This window comes from Jaculus jaculus, chromosome 4, assembly GCF_020740685.1.
Source record: "Jaculus jaculus isolate mJacJac1 chromosome 4, mJacJac1.mat.Y.cur, whole genome shotgun sequence".
In the NCBI taxonomy this organism is placed as follows: Eukaryota; Metazoa; Chordata; class Mammalia; order Rodentia; family Dipodidae; genus Jaculus; species Jaculus jaculus.
In genome coordinates, this window is record NC_059105.1 from 176,857,389 (window position 1) to 176,877,077 (window position 19,689).

The window sequence follows — 19,689 nt, forward strand, 5'->3', positions numbered from 1 at the left end:
GAGAGAGAGGTGGCCCCATTTCAGTCAACGCTGCCCATGTTGCCTCTGAAAGCTTTCGTTTCTAGGTGACACTTCAAAGTACAATGCTAGGTTTGTTGATATATTTAATTGCATGCCAAATGAAGAACGGTAACAGAACTTGGGGACATTAGTCAAACTAGAAGAGTAAAGACACACACAGCTTTCCTTCGACGATGGGAGGGCTGTTAGGCTGCCATTGGCCCCATTTGGGAAGAATCTATTCGGCAACTTACCTTCTCCCTTCGGGACATAATCACTTCTTCAGGAAAGCCTTCTCGGGCCCAAAGACTGGGCCTGTCCAGACTCTGGTTCTGGCTTCCCTTTGCAGTATCTCTATTAGGCAACCATCTTATTTCTAGTTGTTTGGCAGAGCAGGTAGTTAACTCCTGTTTCTTTGTCCACTTGGGTTGTAGAGATTGGGTGACTCACAAAAAATAGGAAAATTTATTCTTTTTTTTTTTTGGTTTTTCAAGGTGGGGTCTCACTCTAGCCCAGGCTGACCAGGAATTCATTATGGAGTCGCAGGGTGGCCTCGAACTCATGGCAATCCTCCTACCTCTGCCTCCTAAGTGCTGGGATTAAAGGCGTGCACCACCACGCCCAGCTGAAAATTTATTCTTTACAGTTTAGAAGGCTGCCGGTCCCAAGACATGGATGGTACTGGCAAACTGCAGTATGGTGAAGGCTTACTTCCTGCATTGAGAAGCCAGCCTCCCACGGCACAGGGGTGAGAAGGTCCCGCCTGTAGCTCTTTCATAATGACAACTGAATCACGGGACCTCCGCTTCCATGACCTAATCCTGCAGAGTCCTCTCTTCACAACGCTGTCCTCTTAGGAGTCAGGATGTAAACATAAGAATCTAGGGTAGCCATAACATTCCGACCACAGCACCCTAGAGATTTTATAGCCCTGGAATATTTATGCCTGCGACAGCTGATGAAATGGAAGTAAACATGAGAAAACATAAAAAGCATGAAGACATATTTTTAAATCCTACAGCGCCAACATTCATGGACAGCCTTAAGAAAGTGAATACCTCCTTTCATGAGAGGCCCTGGCCCAGGGTTAAATGGCAATGAGTTTGAGAGAATCAAGGGGACTGGACTACTTGACTGTAGCCTCTTTGTCATGCAAGGATTTTGATGTGGAATTTGTTGGGAAATGCCATACTTATTGCAATGTAGATATAATCGGAGCACATCTATTCAATTCTGAACCATTATGGGGAAGTTTTACAGCACATTTCTTCATAACTGATTCCATTCAAATCCAAATTTCACTTGATGTTTCTCCCCATCTTTTCTCTCTCCTCTCTTTACTCCAATAAGCTAATGAATAATATTTTCACCTTATTGTGGGTATCCATAAAACTGCAGAAAACAGAGTAGCCAGCAGTAAAGCTTGGCTAGCCTCAAGAGAACAGAAAAGAAATTTCTGGGATTCTCAGGATGAACTGGGCCAAAAGCAAATGCAGATTTGATAAATGACACAAATCCATTACTCCTCCATTCCTCTTTCTGCTGATTCAATCTTTACAAGGGCCCAGCTTTCCACAGAAACAGATCAGACTTACAGAAAACACGAAGATTGCATCTTTTATTTATAAGGCAAAAAAATCTACCCAAATACCTCTTGCTAAAACGTTTGCCTCGTTGTACTGGTTTTCAGAGTATTCATTCAAACGTGGCACAACTTCCGTTATTCCAGTAGGAATTAGTAAGCAAAGACCTTGAAGGTCAATGTCCCCAGAAGTGACTGAAACTCTCAGGTCTGAACCTGATGAGATTTTGGGGTGAAAGTGAAATATATAACCAGCACAGGCTTACTAGCGCTCTTCTTGCTTGCTTCTAGGGGAACTTTGTTTTTTCTTTTTGGTTTTGCAAGGTGGGGTCTCTCTCTGGCTCAGGCTGACCTGGAACTCACTATGTAGCCTCAGGGTAGCCTCGAACTCACAGCGATCCTCCTACCTCTACTTTCCGAGTGCTGGGATTCAAGGCGTGCGCCACCGTGCCTGGCTCCTAGGGGAACATTTTTGATGTGTGAAAATGTCTTGTAGCCCTAAATTCATTTGTAGACAATTATGGAATTAAGAAAACAATATGCTATTAACCAGTAAAAGTACATATAGAAATACAACATTGATGTTAAACCATATTTCATCACTTGGGAATCTTTTAGAAAAACTAGACAGAGATAAGGAATGACAGAGTTGTTGAAAGGAATTGGCAAGGGATACCCCTCATGAGAGTGTACCCATGTACAGGTACCACAGGAAATAAGGACATTTTACCTATAACACCAGGACTCTTCCGTGTAAAGGGGTGGAGATCAAGTCTGTGACTTTTAACTTCTGTCTCTTTCTAATGACTTAATTCTTTATTGTAAGAATGAGGAGGAGGGCTGGAGAGATGGCTCAGTGGTTAAGGCGCTTTCCTGCAAAAGCCTGACAACCTGAATGTGATTCGCCAGTGCCTGTGTAAAGCCGGATGTGACTGGAGTTCATTTGCAGCTACACCCCCTCCTTCCTCTCTCTCTCTCTCCTTGAAAATAAGTAAGAATGAGGAGGGCACCAAGGTCTTGATTATAACAGGACAGGGCAAGATTAAGGAAGCACACAGTTGTCCTGTGATGAGTAATATTTTTGTACTCTGTTACGCCACCGTGTAAAGACCAGGGAACAGACACTTAATTTGTATTTCACTGGGCTTATGTTTATGCTTACACTCACACTGATACCTTTCTATGTTTTCTACTGCTTTTAAATAAATTCTTCCAGCACTATAGTAATTTCTATGATCTAATGTGGAAGACTTATACTTAACACTATGAAAATTATGTAAGTATAAACCTTCTGAGCAGTGCTTTTCAGACTAGATGCTGCATAGAAACACATGGAAATCTTGGGAAAATGTACCTTTTTTTATTTTAGAAAGAGCGAGAGAGAGAGAGAGAGAGAGAGAGAGAGAGAGAGAGAGAGAATTGGCGCACCAGAGCCTCAGCCACTGAAATTGCACTCTGGACGCTTGTGCCACCTAGTGGACATGTGTAACCTTGCACTTGCCTCACCTTTGTGCACCTGACTTATGTGGGATCTAGAGAGTCAAATATGGGTCCTTAGGCTCTGCAGGCAATGGCCTTAACTGCTAAGCCATCTCTCTAGCCCATGAAAATGTACACTTTAATTCAGCACAACTTGGACATTCTGATTTCTATCAAGTGCCAGATGGTATGAGTGGATCTGATCCCCAGACCACACTCAGAAGGTTATAGACCAGGGCCCAAAATCCACCTTAAATGACACACCTGTCTGCTCTGTTTTCTCCTCAGTTCCTGCACCCTTCTCTCCATCTCATTGGTGAAGATATTTTAGATGCAAGTTCCGTGGATACACAAGGGGGGAAAAAACACTCTAAAGGTATAACTTCAAGCAGCACATAAAAATATTTTTAAGTTGTCTCAAAGACATACTTTGAAATGCATGAATTATACATTCCTCATGAAAATCACTGACCAAACACCCAGCTGCTCATCTATTTCTCTCATAAATGAAGTCCTATGTCTGCACAACTTCAAAACTAGTATTCATGTACTTAATACCCAGTACACCATAGCATTGTTCAAATATCTCTAGAAAGTGAAAAGAAGTAGGTCGAATTTTCCAGTTAACTTTTGTTTACTTTTTTTAAGTAAACATAAGTAAACTGTGGAGCCTTGGAGCCCTTTACAGGTTTCTCAGTTCCTTGGAACACCTTCTGCTTCCCTCAGTGCCTCTTCACTCTGCTGTCTGATTTCCCTTCTCTTGTCATTTCTAATCTACCATTTTATATATATATATATGTATAATTAGTTTTGTACTCAGCGAATACAGTCAATTTGGTACCATTATTAGGCTCATCCGTGCCCTACCCCCTTCCCTTGGCCCCTCCTTGCTGAGGCATGTGGGTCATGCAATGGAGAGTTGGCCCACAGTTATGGGTGGGATAAATGTATCTGCATTTCATGACCCAATGTGTGGCTCTGACATTCTTTCTGCCCCCTCTTCCACAAAATTTCCCTGAGCCATGTTGGGTTCATTTTTGGTCTGCTTCAGTGCTGAGGTGTTGGGGGCCTCTGGGTCTCTGGATCTCTGATTTGGTAGGAGTTGATTGTTCTCTGTGTTGATCTCCTTCACTCTTGCGCTGGTACCCCGTTCACCAAGAAAACAGCACCCTTGCTTTTTTCGCCAATTGTTCTTAGTTTCAGCTGGGGCCCTTGTGAGGTATGATGGGGTGGCTCTCTCCTTAGGACCTACGTCTTTCTTTCCCGGGGAGGTGCGGCGCAGTTAGGCGGTCGCCATCTTGGCCGGAAGTCTTACTAGTATACTATTGTATTTTTTTATATGACCTGGTACATTTCTGAGACTGGGTCCCTTCTCACTTCTGCTTTTTTTCTTCCAATGGTAAGGACGGAGTCCCCGCTAGGCAAGTATTCTATCACTAAGCCGTATCCCTGTTTCTTCCCTTATGTTTTCAAAGCAGGAGCCCTTGTTTAACGTTGTGGCTTATCGGTTACTTGAGTCACCGTAATCATTTCAGCTTAAAGAAATCTCATAGGTTGACCCTCTAGAAGGATCTTTTACTATGACCTCTGAATACTCACTGATTCCGGTGTCCTTACAGTACTGGACCAAATGTTGTCCCATGACTCTTAGCAGACGATTATATTCTTGGGCATTGAGGAATTCTTGTTTATTATGGGACGGCTCCATGATCGTCAAGGGTATGTTAACAATTCCAATCACTCCTGTGCCAAGTCTGAGGAAATAAGCGTCCATGTGAATTTTGCAAAATGTGGCCAAAGCAGTAGAAAAATCACACATACTGGTTGGCTGCAATAAAAATTTTCAAAAATAATTCTCTCTCTTGGTCTGGACCATGTCAAAGCGAACTGTATGTCTGTGTCATACATCTAGAGTGATCACTGATGTGTGTGATTCTGTCACAGAAAAAAATCTCTTTAGTACATCACTGCTCCATTAATGCTGCTCTTTCTAAGTCTGTCACCTTATATGGGGGGGGGGGTGTCAAGGCTGGTGGAAAGGAGGAGTCTTTCAGCACACACACCAGGGATCAGTGATGTTGTCTTCCTGCAATGACCTTGCACCAGTCTCTTAAAGAAGACATTGGCCAGGGACAAAGCACCTTCTTGTCCTCCACATCATCCTCCAGGATGGGGGTTTCTCCTCATGACAGATAGTTCTGGGCTGCGCAGTGATGCTGTACTTAGAAGACCGTAATGGTTCTACCAGAAAACTCTTAGACCTGACAGATCTTTTCAGCACAGTACTGAATACAAAACCAACATAACAAAAATCAATAACTTATCTATATACCAATAATAAACTTGCTAAGAAAGACGGGGGAGGGGAGTCCTAATCACAATACTTTCAAAATATTAAAATACCTAGGAAAAAAACTAATGAACAGGCCAAAGGCCTCAGCAATAAAAATTTGAAAACACACACACACACAAAACTAAAGACATAAAGTGAGGACATCAGATGATGGGTAAATCACTCATGGACTGGAAGAATTAGTATTGTGAAAATGACTATATTACCAAAGTCATCTACAAATTCAATGCAATCCTCATCAAAATTCTAATGACATTTTTCCCACAAAACTAGAAAAAAATCTGAAGTTTATATAGAAAACACTTTAAATAGCTGACACAACCCTTATCAGAAAGAACAATGTGAGCTGATCACAGCACCTAATCTCCAACTGTAATTCAGAGCTACAGTTACCAAAGCAGATTAGTAGATATTAATGGAATATAACTGAGATACATAAACCCACACACATACAGCCACCTAATTTTTGACAAAGCTATCAAAAGCATACATTGAAGAGGGGGAAAAAACAGCTTCTTTTAAAATGGCACAGGGAAATCTGGATTTTCACATGTGGGAGAATAAAATTAGGTATATATGTCTTATGCAATACAAAATCCATTCAGAATGGATCTAAGACCTGAAACATAAAACCTACTAGGGGAAAACATAAGCAAGATGCTATAAGATCTAGGAATAATCAAGGATCTTCTACACAGAACTCCAATGGCACTGGAAACAATAACAAGAATTCATGACTGGGGTTATATGAAATTAAGTGGCTTCAACACAACAGAGGAAGCAATCAGGAGTGAGGAGTTAGTCTACACAGTGGGAAAAAAAATCTTTCCAATGGCACATGACACACAGAAAACTGCAAAATTTAACCACCACATCCCCACAAACATCCAGTCAGTATAAGGTCCAATGAACTAACTATTCAGCTCCTAAAAGAAGAAAAAAAGTGTTTGACACCCTTAGCTATCAAGGAAATGAAAATCAAAATTGCTTTGAGAGTCCATCTCACCCCAATAAGAATGGTCCTAAATATTGACAAGGATGTGGGGAAAGAGGAATTTTTACTCACTGACTGTAGGAGTGAAAATTGGCTCATTCAATGCATATGTTCCTCAAGCAGCTGAAAATAGAACTATCATATTACCCGGCCCACACCTGGGCATAAACCTAAAGGAATTTAAGCCATATACCACTAAGATACTCATATATCCATGTTTATTCCCACACTGTTCACGAAAGCCAAGAAACTGAACCAGCCTAGATGCCCATCAATAGAAGAATGGACAAAGAAAATGTGGCGCACACAGTGGAATTTTATTTAGTCATTGAAAAAATGAAATCATGACTCAGGCAGGAAAATAGATACAAGTGGAAATAGTATGTTAAGTGAAATAAACCACATTCAGAAAGATAAAAACCACACCTTCGCAATAATATGTGAAACTTCAATTTAAAATTGTAAATGCATTCATTAGGTTTACACATATGTCTTTGGAAGTCATGAAACTAGGAAGGGGATCATGAGGAGAGAGGGGGAAGTGATCTTAAGTGATGGGAAATGGAGATGGTAATGAAATACACTTAATAAGAAAGCAGAAGGTATGGCACATGGGAGAAAAAGGGAAACCAGACAGGTTGGTAGGAGAGTGTAATGAATGAAAAAAAAGCCTAAGGGCACATCTGTGTGAAAATGCCAAGAAGAGGGCTGGAGAGATGACTTAGCAGTTAAGGTGTTTGCCTGCAAAGCCAAAGGACCCAGGTACAATTCTGCAAGACCCATGTTAGCCAGATGCACAAAGTGGCGCATGCATCTGGAGTTTGTTTGCAGTGGCTCTAGGCCCTGGCACGTCCATTCTCTCTCTTCTCCCCCCCCCCTCTCTTTCTCTCAAAAAAAAGAAGAAGAAAAAAGAAATTGCCAAGAAGAAACTCATTACTTAGTACAATAAAAAATAACATACATGAGCAAAAAATAAATAGCATTTTGCTATTTGCACATAGTGTGACAAATGCATTGATATTTGTGTTCCTTTCCAGGGAGTACATGTTCCTTAACAAAAAACAACAACAACTATATATACAATCATTCTGGACCATTTTTGTCTTCAGAGCACATGAGACTGGCTTACAACTGCTTTTGTGTAAACAATGAATGAATTGCTAGTTCCTTGAGTGCCGGGAAGAAGATGATCAAAGCTCCCTGACTTACTGTCTGCTCCTAGCACCTTGTCTGACTCTCTCGTTCTCCGCTGCGTCTCCTCGAAGACTCTACATACTTCTTAAAAGCTGCTTATGGGACTTCAGACCCCCAAGAAAGCACTAGCACATGTTATTCTAGAAGCCAACAAGGCTGGGGATTTTTTTAAAGTGTTATTTATTTATTGGATATAGGGAGGGGGAGAGAGATAAAGAATGGGTGCTCCAGGGCCTCCACCCGCTGCAAATGAACTCCAGATGCATGCGCCCCCTTGTACATCTGGCTTACGTGGTTCCTGGGGAATCAAACCTGGGTCCTTAGGCTTCGCAGGCAAATGCCTTAACCGCTAGGCCATTTCTCCAAGGCTGGAGATATTTGACAATATATGGTGCCCAGACCGACAGATAATAAGGTAGGAACTCCAAGAAAAAATTTTCAACAGTTTTCTTTTTTTTAATTTTAATTTTGTTTATTTTTATTTATTTGAAAGCAATGGACAAAGAGAGAGAGTGAGAGAATGGGCGCGCCAGGGCCTCCAGCCACTGCAAACGAACTCCAGACGTGTGTGTGCCCCCTTGTGCATCTGGCTAACGTGGACCCTGGGGGATGGAGCCTTGAACCAGGGTCCTCAGGCTTCACAGGCAAGCACTTTACTGCTAAGCCATCTCTCCAGCCCTGTATTATTTTTTAATTAGTTAAACATTAAAAAAAAACAGTAACAACAAAGAGCACACGTTTTTCAGGAAATGAGTCAGAAACAATTTGTTTTTTATGAGAATGCACTCTTTGCTGTAGAGCCAGCACATGGCCTCGCTGGTCTATGAATTAGGCAGATTAACACCCGCACTGCACACTGACAGGAAGAGTGAGCAGAGACCAGGGTGCCCGCTCCCGCTGGGACGAGTCAGGCAGCTCAGCCACGAGCAGAACCTAGGGCAGGCGCCCTGCTCCTGCTCGCCCGTCGGGAGACACAGACGTACTTACAAGGACTTCGCTTTCAACTGCGGGCCGACTCGCTCGTGCATTTTGATCAGCCGGTTATTGCTGTAAATGAACATTCCAGCTTGGCTTCGGTTTTCCAGGCTGACTCCAAAGACGAGGGAGAGGGTTCTGGCCTTTTTCAATTCTCTAGTTATATTGATAAAAGTGCGTTACAAGTTTTGTTTTTGTTTTTTTTTTTTTTTAATCAGGTGAAAATATACAACCTTTAAAACTTCAAACAAGGAAATTCAAAAGGTAGGCATCAGAGAATGATATATAACGTATGCAGATATTCTGTATCACCTGGTTGGCATACACAGTGTCTCTATATAGCCGATCAGTCTGCATAAATAGGATGTAAATTAGCACGCCAGTCAAACCCAAGTACTCACACAGAAACAAGACTATCAAGTTAAATTTACAAAAACCAGGAAGAGCTCCAAAATGTCACCTGGTCTTCTACATACACTGTAGCATTGTTTAAAAAAAAAAAAATGATTAATTTGGCTCTCTTAAATTTTTTTGCTTTCCAACAGTGGATGTGACTTTTACTCTGTAACATGTTCTCAAGTTTGCAAACACTTAACACAGGTGAGATTGTACTCGAAAGGTATCCTTTGACGTTTTTGCCAACCTTTTCCAAAATCAAAGGTAAATAAAACCCAATTCAGCAAATTTACAAGGGCAGAGCTAGAAGCTCCTAGCTTTTGGAATTGCTCCTCCGTTTTTGTTTTTTTTGTTTTGTTTTGTTTTGTTTTTTCGGTGACTTTTCTATTAAAAGTCTACAAATGCCAACTGAGAGATAACGGGATGCGATAATGCAGCCACAGTGTAGAAGGCTGAGGCTGTGAGGCTCATGGACGGAGGAGGCAGAGACTGCTCTAAGTACACGCTCCCTTTATGGCCTCCGGGTAACCCCAGATGAGCTACTTCAGCACTGGCCTCTCCTGAAACATGGCAACAATGTCTCCCTTGCACTCGGGATATAGGAAGGACTATGAGAAGAGTTCAGGTATAAACCCAGGACAGATTCGGTACATAACGAGTGGTATTTTTCCTTCCCATACAAAAATGGAAACCCACCAGAGGGTCCGCACAGGCAGAAAGCCTGGTGCCTTACCTCTGCTTCTCTTTAAGATCTCTATGCGTTGCTTCTGCGGCGTCCACAGCTTTCTGTAATGCAGCCTGGTAAGTGCATTCGGTTAAGAGAAAACACAAAGCCATTGCATTAATGGAAGCAAATGGATGTTACCCTGTTACCCAAATGTTTCATAACAGTCACAGTCACAGTTGGCCTTGTCTAATTCAACTTGTCATAGCAAATACTCAGTAGAATGGAGACAACCAGATAAAGTTCTAATAGTTAAGAAAATAACCCAAAACCCGAGTCTGCCATTCCCTCTGGGCTCCTTGCTTTTTCCGCCCTCTGCGATAGCGGAGCAGCTTCTGACACTAACGCCAGGAAAACCTGCACATGTCTCTAACTTTCATCTGGCAGGACAGGAAATCCCAATTATGTGATCACTGAGGCATCTTCAGAAAAACATAGCAGTGAATTTTGTTAGCAGACAAGAGGAAATGTCTCCTTCCGATCTTGTTCTGGAGATATCTAATACCCCCAAAATGGCCCCCTAATAGGTTACCAGAATATGCCTTTTTCAGAATGCTCTGGCGCCAGCCCCTACCTTGGATTTATCTACTCTTCTAATTTGATATATTGGGTCAATCCTTCCCTATCTCTCGTTCCCTCTAGTCATGCTGAAAAGGAAGAATTCATTATTACTGCTGTCGTAAGAGCAGATTTATAAAGAATTTCGTCCACCACATGTGAAAGATGGGCACCCTGTCTGATGATAGAATACCCTTTTCATTGTCTTTCAAGTAAAAGGAAATGGAAAATGATTGCTATGAATTTCATTTCGGGTTCACCTGCCTGGAAGCACTTAAGGGGCCAAAAGTTGAGGTCATTCTGTTTTGTTCTCTTCTCCACATTAAAGTAACCAACGTACTTCACAGCAGCCAAGTGAGCTGACCAGGGTGAAGCCCTACCTTTCTTGGAAGGCACTCAGGGCACAAAGTAAAAGCAGTGACAGAACTCAAAGATGCCAGGTAACAGCAAGAAGAAAGGAGGATCTGGCCTATCAGAAGAGTCCTCTTCTCGCAACTCTTAAATACCAAGGGAAAAGGACATTGTTTCCTAAAGTAAAAAAAAAAAAAAAAAAAAAAAAAAAAAAAAACACCTTAAACTATACTAAAAAAAAAAAAAGTCAGTAACAGTAAGATAGATTTACCTTTAACTTAAAAAATGCAAACAAAGAGCCAGGCATGGTGGCACATGCCTTTAATCCCAGCACTTGGGAGGCAAAAGCAGGTGGATTGCTGTGAGTTCGAGGCCACCCTGAGACTACATAGTGAGTTCCAGTTCAGCCTGGACTAGAGTGAGATCCTACCTCGAAAAACCATAAAAAAAAAAAAAAACGCAAACAAAAAAAGAAAGGATCTTGTGAAAAGCATGAGTTAGCTTTGGCTTGTAGCTTTATCACACACTAGTCTGATTTTATCCCAACTTATGCCATTAGACAGAAGATTTTATTAGAGTCCTGGTTCTTGAGCTTAAGGGCAGATCATCAAAAGGGTTCCTGTATGTCTATTCATGTAAGAGGACTGCGCTGTGGTGGGCAGCAGCTATTTTTCTGTCTTACTGCTCCTCCCTTTGGATGCAGGCATGCAGATACCCCACTTAACTATTCACCCCAGGGGAGAGCTTTATATCCCACTTCTGGTGAAAGCAGACTCTCACTGTTCTTGCTCTCTTAGCGGTAATGCTCCAGAACTAATAATAATAATTCTTTACAACTGGTCTTCTATGCATGGGCATGGTGCAAGGATTACAGACAATGTTTATGAACCGTGTGAAGCAACTCGTAAGGAAAGAGCTTTGTAAGCTGGAAGCATCGATATTAATATTCATCATTATGGTATATAATTCCTAGCGATAGAAAGAATGATTGCGTATTAGTCCTTTTCTTACTTTTCCCATTAATTTTGCCATGGAAAGGTATAATTTGAACAGATATTTTCAAGGAGACTTGAGAGGCAAGAATTTTTTTCCCACTAGCTTTTTATTATTTCTTCCTTTTCTTTTATCACTTTTCATTTTAAAGAAATTGCTTGTGATGTCATTCCCCACTATTCCAAATCCACTTTCTTTCTCATCTTTGCTCAGCCTCAGCCTTCCCTGTTCTTGCTGAGTGTTCTCCCCTGTTTTTTGTTGTTGTTGTTTGTTGTTTCGTTTTGTTTTTGCACTCATCTACTTGTTTCTCCCTGTTAAAATAAACTTAATCTTCTGAGCACATCTGTATTTAGAAATTCAGGAAGAGACAACTATAAACAAGAAAGGAAATTGACATTGCCATTTAAGATTATTTTTAAGGGCTGGAGAGATGGCTTAGCAGTTAAGGCTCTTGACTGCAAAGCCAAAGGACCTAGGTTCGATTCCCCAGGACCCACATAAACCACAAAGTGGAACATGCATCTGGGGTTTGTTTGCAGCAGCTAGAGGCCCTAGCGTACCCATTCTCTCTTTCTATCCCTCTCCCTCTCTTGCTTCCCTTCTTCCCTTTCCCTCTCTCTCCAATAAATAAAATGCAAAAAAACTTAATATACTTTTTGCACATCATACCTTGGCAGAAAGTGAAGAAATTCTGTCAGGCTGGTTTGCTTTGAGTTGTATTTCTTTCAATATGATTTCAGCTGGAAGTATAAATAAAAACAGCTACAATGTAGAGAATTTTTTTAAGAAAAATATTGACTATAGTGTGGTTCTTTACATAAAGTTTTTACATAGCAACATACTGACTGAAAGAACATTTGGCTAGTCTGATCAGAGCCCCACCTAAAGCATTTCTGAGGAAAAGATTAAGATGAAAACTATTAACAATACGTCATTTTTTTCATATGAAAATGCCAGGTATAAGACAGTGAACTCTTCTAAGCAATTTTCAATTGTGTGTTTTTAAACATATATCCATGAACACTGAGAAGAGCATATAGATCATGATCTCAGATAATCCTCTTTCTTTCATATCTCTCACTCATTTTAAGTCTTATATTTAAGCATCATTTTACACATACCAATTTACAGAACATGAGTTTACACACATAAATTCAAAAGTATTAAAACAACTTTTGGCTTACTGAAAATATCATGAAATCTAAGAAATGTAAGCTAAAGGTGTTTCAACCCCCAGGGATAGGGGAAAGTTAGCTCCGTCCTTGCCACGAAGGAAGACAATGTATGGAACGTCCTTCTAAAAGAAGATGCAATGCTGGTCTCTAATGTGGTCTAACGGAGTATTATGACAGCCATGATTGCAAACAGGTACCAATTATTTCCTAGCATGTTTTCTACCACACTTAAGATACTAAATTATATCGTGGTTAAGCCCAGAGATGAAGATAGTGCACTTCGTTCCAGCACGTTAGAGCTACATTTGATTAACTGTGATGGTGACCAAACACCTACAGCAGCCCTGGTCCCAGAATTAAATGCCCAAGTGACATTTTCTGAATGACTGAGCAATGACGATGCAGATCATAGAAAATTACATACCAGTCTTGACTGCTTCTTCTGCCTTTTTAACCTCATTTTTCAGTTTTCCTTTAAAAGAATATGTGACATAATGATACTTTCTGGAAAGAAGAAAAGAGCATAATAAAGTCAGATTGTCATTTTAAAGTGAATGCTCTTTAGTAGGACTATATACTCCAGAGATAGGTAATTATTAAGAAAGATTCGCCAAGTAAGTTATATCCAGCTGGAAAATTAGCAAACTTCGTACCTAAGAAGACAACCTTTGACTTTTAATTTGTGATAATTTTGCTCTTATGGGGGAACTTCAGGAGTGAGATGCAATCTCTTCCCACACACATGTTCATTTACACATATAAAGCAAGATAACTGTCTTAACAAAGAAAAAAATGCAGCTGTTCCATTGTCAGAGTTCCTAGTTAAAGTTCACAGACCTGTTACTCAGTTCCCTACTGACAGTGGATAAGCTGCTTCTCCCTTTCTCCAAGAAGTTACTTTCTTTATTTATACATTACTGACCTATCTTAAGGCCCATAGTTTTAGTTTCAGTCATGGAACTATTCTAGAACAATCAAGGAAAGAAGCGAACATGTGTATCTATCTAAATATTCAAGGAGAACAAAGCATAGGAAAGGATAGGGCTGTAGAATAGTTTTCTGAACATGGTTGAAACTATGTGCACAGAGGTTCCTGAGAACCCGCTGCTTCCTTCTGGCCTAAATCACATAGAACAAAAGAGCCCAGGATGATGTTTGGTGGGGGAATCCCAAAGCGCTCTGTCCTCATTCGCCGAAGGCTTTGGAGCGCATCATGTTGGCCTTTCAGTGTTCAGAAAGCTGTGTCAAGCTGACTGGGTGTCCGATGCCCAGGTAGCTGATAACATGATGTTTCTGAGTGTATCTGTGAGGCTGTTTCTGAAAGAGATGAAATGGGGGTCGGCAGACAGCACAGAAGACCCGTTCGCATCAGCACGCCAGCTCCCGGAGTGCCAAGACGGAACAGAAAGACCGATCTCCGCCTGAGCTGAGGTTTGCAGCTCCCTTCCCCCAAGACGTCACAACTCCAGGTCCTCAAACCATCTTGTGCTTGAGATGGGCTTGTGCAGCCAAGTCGACCTCTACCTGCTCAGCCTTTAGCCTGCACCATCTGCTCGCCTGGTTCTCTTTGACCTTTGCATTCTGGCTTCCTGGGCTTCCAGATTACACACTGCAGACTGTGGGATGTCATTCCCTCCATAACCATGTGATCTCATTCCCATACTAAAGCCCCTGAGGGGATACTACTTACTCTGTTTCTTTGCAGAACCCAAAGAAAGGTATCAAAGTTTCAACAAAACATATATGGAGACATATAGATAAACTTTTGGAAGCCAGACTGTTTTAAGATGCATAAAAAGAGGTGTCTAGGGTCTGGAAAGGTGCCTCAGTGAGTAAGTGCTTGCTATGCAAGCAGAAGGAACTTATTTGGATCCCCAGCACCCATGTAAAATCTGGGTGCAAAGGCACATTCCTGTCATCCTAGAGCAGGGGTGTGAAGAGGAGAAGACCCTAGAACTTGTTGGCTAGCCAGTCCAGCTGCATCAGAGTTCTAGGCTCAACGAAAGACCCTATCATTAAAAAGTAAGGTGGAGGGCTGCAGAGATGGCCTAGCAGCTAAGTGCTTGCCTATGAAGACTAAGGACCCTAGTTCAAGGCTCGATTGCCCAGGACCCACGTAAGCCAGATGCACAGGGAGGTGCATGCATCTGGAGTTCATATGCAGTGGCTGGAGGCCCTTGCTTGATCATTTTCTATCTATCTGCCTTCTCTCTCTGTCTGCCTGTCACTCTCAAATAAATAAATTAAAAAAAATAGGCAGAGAGCAACTGAGGAAGACATCCTGCTGACCTCTGACCTCTACAGGTACAAACATACCTGTGTACACATATGAACACGCATAAGCACATGAATCTGCTGCACACACACATGCAACAAGAGAGGTATCTAAATTTACATGCACCAGTAAGTTTATACCTGGAGTAGGCAAAATACAGCCCATTCGCCAAACTGATCCACTGGCGTCAAACCTTTACCATTTGGGGTGGGGGGGGGGGTTAAGACTAAAGGGAAGCAATGAGAAAGCCTGAGATGACCGAATGCACCTATGTTTTCACTGTCAGACTCTACGGAAGAGGCCGGGAGCCTTTGGAATTAACTTGATCTCAGATTGCCTTTACATGTCTGACCTTTAAACAGTGTAAGCAACAATGCAAATTCGTCACTGATTGCTTATACACGGGCCACACATAATTTAAATGTTTCTTAACTAGAATCTGTTTATAGTTTGTTTACTGATGATTCTCGTTAATTATCTTAACAGAAGATGTACTCAAGACAGAATAATTTCCATTAAATTAAACACTGAGTAGGCTACTGGGTGGCTGAGTTCGTGCTGAAATGTTCCCCCCTTACAGCAGCGTCAAGCCAACCCGGCCACTTCACTGCCAGCGAATCTATTTCCTTACCAGTGATAACTTTCAGGGCTGTTAAAAGAAGACGTGCTGCCAGCGCAGCTAAAGACCTAAAACGACTTTCGTTCAGATTAAGCACTTCACGTATGTAAAGACTGTCTAATCCCAGCATGAGTTTTAGAGGAGAAATTATTGGGGATGAGAAAATGAAAATGAGGAACTGAATAGATTCTTTTTCTTCTAAGACTCTGAAGAACTCATAGAATTTTCTGAGTTATCTACACAAAAAGGAAAATGTTTTAAAATATAACAAAATCTTGGGGCTGGTGATGTGTGAGAATGCTTACTTAGAATGCCAAAGGGCCTAGACTCCAGCACCAGCACCGTAAAAGCAAAACAAAACAACAGCAAAACGAAATCTCATCCTGAACGCATGCACCTCAATGAGTTCATGAACACTGTGGTACAATTACTAAATTTGCACCTAGCAATGCTAACTCTGATACGGAGTTTCAAAATTGTATTGTCGGCTACAGGAAAGAAGGAATGGAGGGACGGCTCAGTTATAAAGGCACTTGCTTACAAGGCTGCCAGCTCTGCTTCAGGTCCCCAGTACCCACATCAAGAGGCACATGTACAAAGTGGCGCGTGTATCTGGCATTTCCTTGAAGCGGGGGGTCTTGGTATGCACAGGCTCTTCCCTCCTCCCCACGCTCCTTGGAAATAAATCAACAAATAAAAATTGTATTTTTCTTTTTTAGAATTTTTTACTTATCTGAAAAAGAGAGAGGCAGCATTCTGTCTCTGTCTATCTGCCTCTCTCTCTTCCTCTCTCTCTCTCTCTCTATCTCAAAATAAATTTTAAAAAATTTAAATTAGTAGCCAGGAAAAAGAGAGAGGGAGGGGGGCAGAATGAGAGAGAGTGAGTGAGTTTGGGTGTGCCAGGGCCACCTGCCCCTGAAAACAAACTCCAGAAACATGCACCACTTTGGGCATCGGTCTTTACATGGTGTGGCAGTTTGAGCAGATGTTCCCCAGTAGATTCAGGAGTTTTATTCAAGCTTGTAACTTGATGTCACTGTGGGTGGATTCTAGGGTCCAGCCCTAAGGTGTACGGGGGGGCAGGGGGCAGATCTGAATTGCAGCTAAAGATACGCTGAGCAAGTGCTTGAGCTCTGCCTGGGCTCCTGGACAGTGCTGGCTCGTAGGTGGTGGTGGTGGCTCTTCTCTGTGTGGACCTGTGTAAAGGGGGCCAGCTTCTGCAGTCATTGTACAATGTCCCCTGGGTCTGTAAGCTTCAAATAAATCCCACTCCTCCCACAAACTGTTGGGTTTGGAGGATCATCTCACCAACGCGAAGCTGACTGAGACACAGGGGTACAAGGGAATTGAACCAATACTGCCAGGCTTTTTAGGAAAGTACCTTTGACTGCTGAGCCCTCTCTCCAGCCCCCCACCCCCGAAAGTTTTTTAAAAGAAAGAAATACCTACAAAGTCTAAGGTAATTCTCAGTCTGTTCCCTTGATTTTCTTTTTTTTTAAAGTTTTTTTTAATACATTTTTATTTATTTATTTGAGAGTGACAGAGAGAGGCAGATAGATAGAGAATGGGCACGCCAGGGCCTCCAGCCACTGCAAACGAACTCCAGATGCGTGTGCCCCCTTGTGCATCTGGCTAACGTGTGTCCTGGGGAATCGAGCCTCAAACCGGGGTCCTTAGGCTTCACAGGCAAGTGCTTAACCACCAAACCATCTCTCCAGCCCCCCTTGATTTTCTTTTATAGTGTGTATTAATCATTTATAACTGAGGTAAAGTCCAAATCAGTCTCTATTACATTGAGAAGACAGTAAAATCCAAGGTTTAGGGCATATAATCACTGGTCACTATATGCTGGAATTATCATTTGTTTCTAAAATCAGGTTCTGGGCTGGAGGGATGGCTTAGCAGTTAAGGCATTTGCCTGCAAAGTCAAAGGTCCCAGGTTCAATTCTCCAGGACCCACGAAAGCCAGATGCACAGGATGCACAAGGTGGTGCATGCATCTAGAGTTCTTTGCAGTGGCTGGAGGCCTTGGTGCATGCCAGAGACAGCAAGCATGCCATTTCAGGATCACGAGGAATCGAGCGCTGAAGAGCTGCATGACACGGCTCCAGCCCAGCTGTCTCTTCCTTGACGTCCAGTGTGGCCCCTCTATAGAAATATCTTTGGCTCCCTATGCTATGGAAATCTGTGGTTTTCTGTGTAATGGTTGTCTTTCTCTGTCTTTCACTTGGTGCACCAATCTCTAAGTTTACTTTTCTAGCAAAAATTGATGTTAGTGAAGTGTTGGTCAATGTATCTGAAAGAAGCTCTGACACAGAATTGGGAAAAATAAGAAAATGGGTCAGAAATTGTTTTCTTTAAAAGCCTTAAAGAAGTCAGGCATGGAGTACAGTATACTTGGGAGGAAACAATGAACCTCCTGGAACAATGTAAGAATTGTTCTATGACAAACTTTTCTGAATGGTGGCAATTGCAGCAAACTGTGACTCTTTACTCTTTACCAAGAATCCTTACAGGAAAAACAACCGAGGTCAGAAAGAGTTCAATCGGGGGGACCAAAGTCTAAGTATTGGAGGGATGTGAAAAGGGGAATTCAAAAGAAATGTTTGGGGGATAAATGGGTTTATTGAATCAGTGATTAATGGTGGGAACCCCCATTTTGTGGCTTTCTGTCTCTCACCTTTAATATAATAATTGAAAGTAGGAGCTCATGAAACCCCAAGTGCTTGAGCGCACATACATGGGGAAAGTGTGAAAATAGTTAATCATTATAGGGGCCTGATGACTGTACTTGAGGTAAATAATTATGGGATTGTTTGATATAAAGAAATAGCAAAAAGTTTCTATTTATTCTGTGGAAATGTACCCTTCTTGAAGTTTTCTCTTGCATGACATGATCAGAAAATAAAAGACTGAGGCTAAGAGCTATGGCAGCAGAGAAGCAGAGAGAGAGAGAGAGAGAGAGAGATGGAAACTCAGCTGCCTTCGGCATCAGCCTGTCAGCTTGCACCAGAACCTGACTTCGAGTCGTTATTGGACCGCTCCCTTCCACACCTCTCTTTGGGGACCCTCCTTCAAGCCAGGGCTGGACCCCGGCAGGTGTACCCATTCTCTCTCTCACACACATAAATAAAATTTTAAAGAAAAAAAAACTTTAAAATCAGGTTCTAATCACATACTTTATCTGGACTGAGTCATAAATTTGGGGTAAAGTCATATTTTAAAATCACAATAAAGTTAAGGAGAGATTAAACAATGGAGCAGTTCTTCAAAGGCACGATGAATTAAACTGTTCAAGTACTTTTAGTAGAAAATAAAGATGACAAGGGATGCCAACTCTGTGTTCATTTTAAATAACAAACCAAAACATGAGTGAAATAACCTGATACTGGCTTACAATTTAAGTTTTACAATTGTACATGACAATTCAAACAAGCTAGCTAAAAATCAGCACACACTTTCACAATGCCAGCGTAATGCAGCTGTCCATTCTCATAAATGAAAGCATTATTATTCAAATCTATATTCCAGAAGTGTGAGCTTCCATCAACCTGAAATTTCTTTTTTTTTTTTTTTTTTCTCCTCCACTAATCAACTCTTGAATATAAAGAGTCAGGTTTAGAAAATACACGTCAAGACTTAGGCATAGATGAGGCCTGTCTGAAAAGACTACAGTTGTTCAAACAACAAGGTCAGCAATCAACAGATGGGATCTCATGAAATTAGAATGCCCCGGACTGCAAAGGAAACAGTTCATCGAATTAAGAGGGAGGCCAAGAAATGCAATCTTCACACTGGGCCTGTCAATTTCTGTCATGGACAACGGAGGGGCTTATTATGCCTTCCTTGAGGATTTATAGGCAATTACTGCTTGCTGGGGGACGGAGAGAGCGACAGAGGGACATTTTCTTCTGTGATGTAGCCACTGCTAAACTGACAATGTTCCTGTAATAACCACCACCTATTCTCCATGCAACCAACCCTAACTAAACACACAAGGTCATCAAAAGATGAAAGAAGC

At 41.7% G+C, this 19,689-nt stretch overlaps 1 protein-coding gene across 1 annotated transcript in view; it reads right to left on the reverse strand.

Annotated features, from left to right (window-relative positions):
• The window catches only part of Morc1 (MORC family CW-type zinc finger 1), a 168,681-nt gene that overhangs the window by 95,075 nt on the left and 53,917 nt on the right, over positions 1 to 19,689 (reverse strand). Inside the window, 5 exon segments of the mRNA XM_012950005.2 lie at positions 4,661 to 4,815; positions 8,590 to 8,733; positions 9,707 to 9,771; positions 12,269 to 12,339; positions 13,199 to 13,278. Coding sequence (XP_012805459.2) covers positions 4,661 to 4,815; positions 8,590 to 8,733; positions 9,707 to 9,771; positions 12,269 to 12,339; positions 13,199 to 13,278 — 515 coding nt within the window.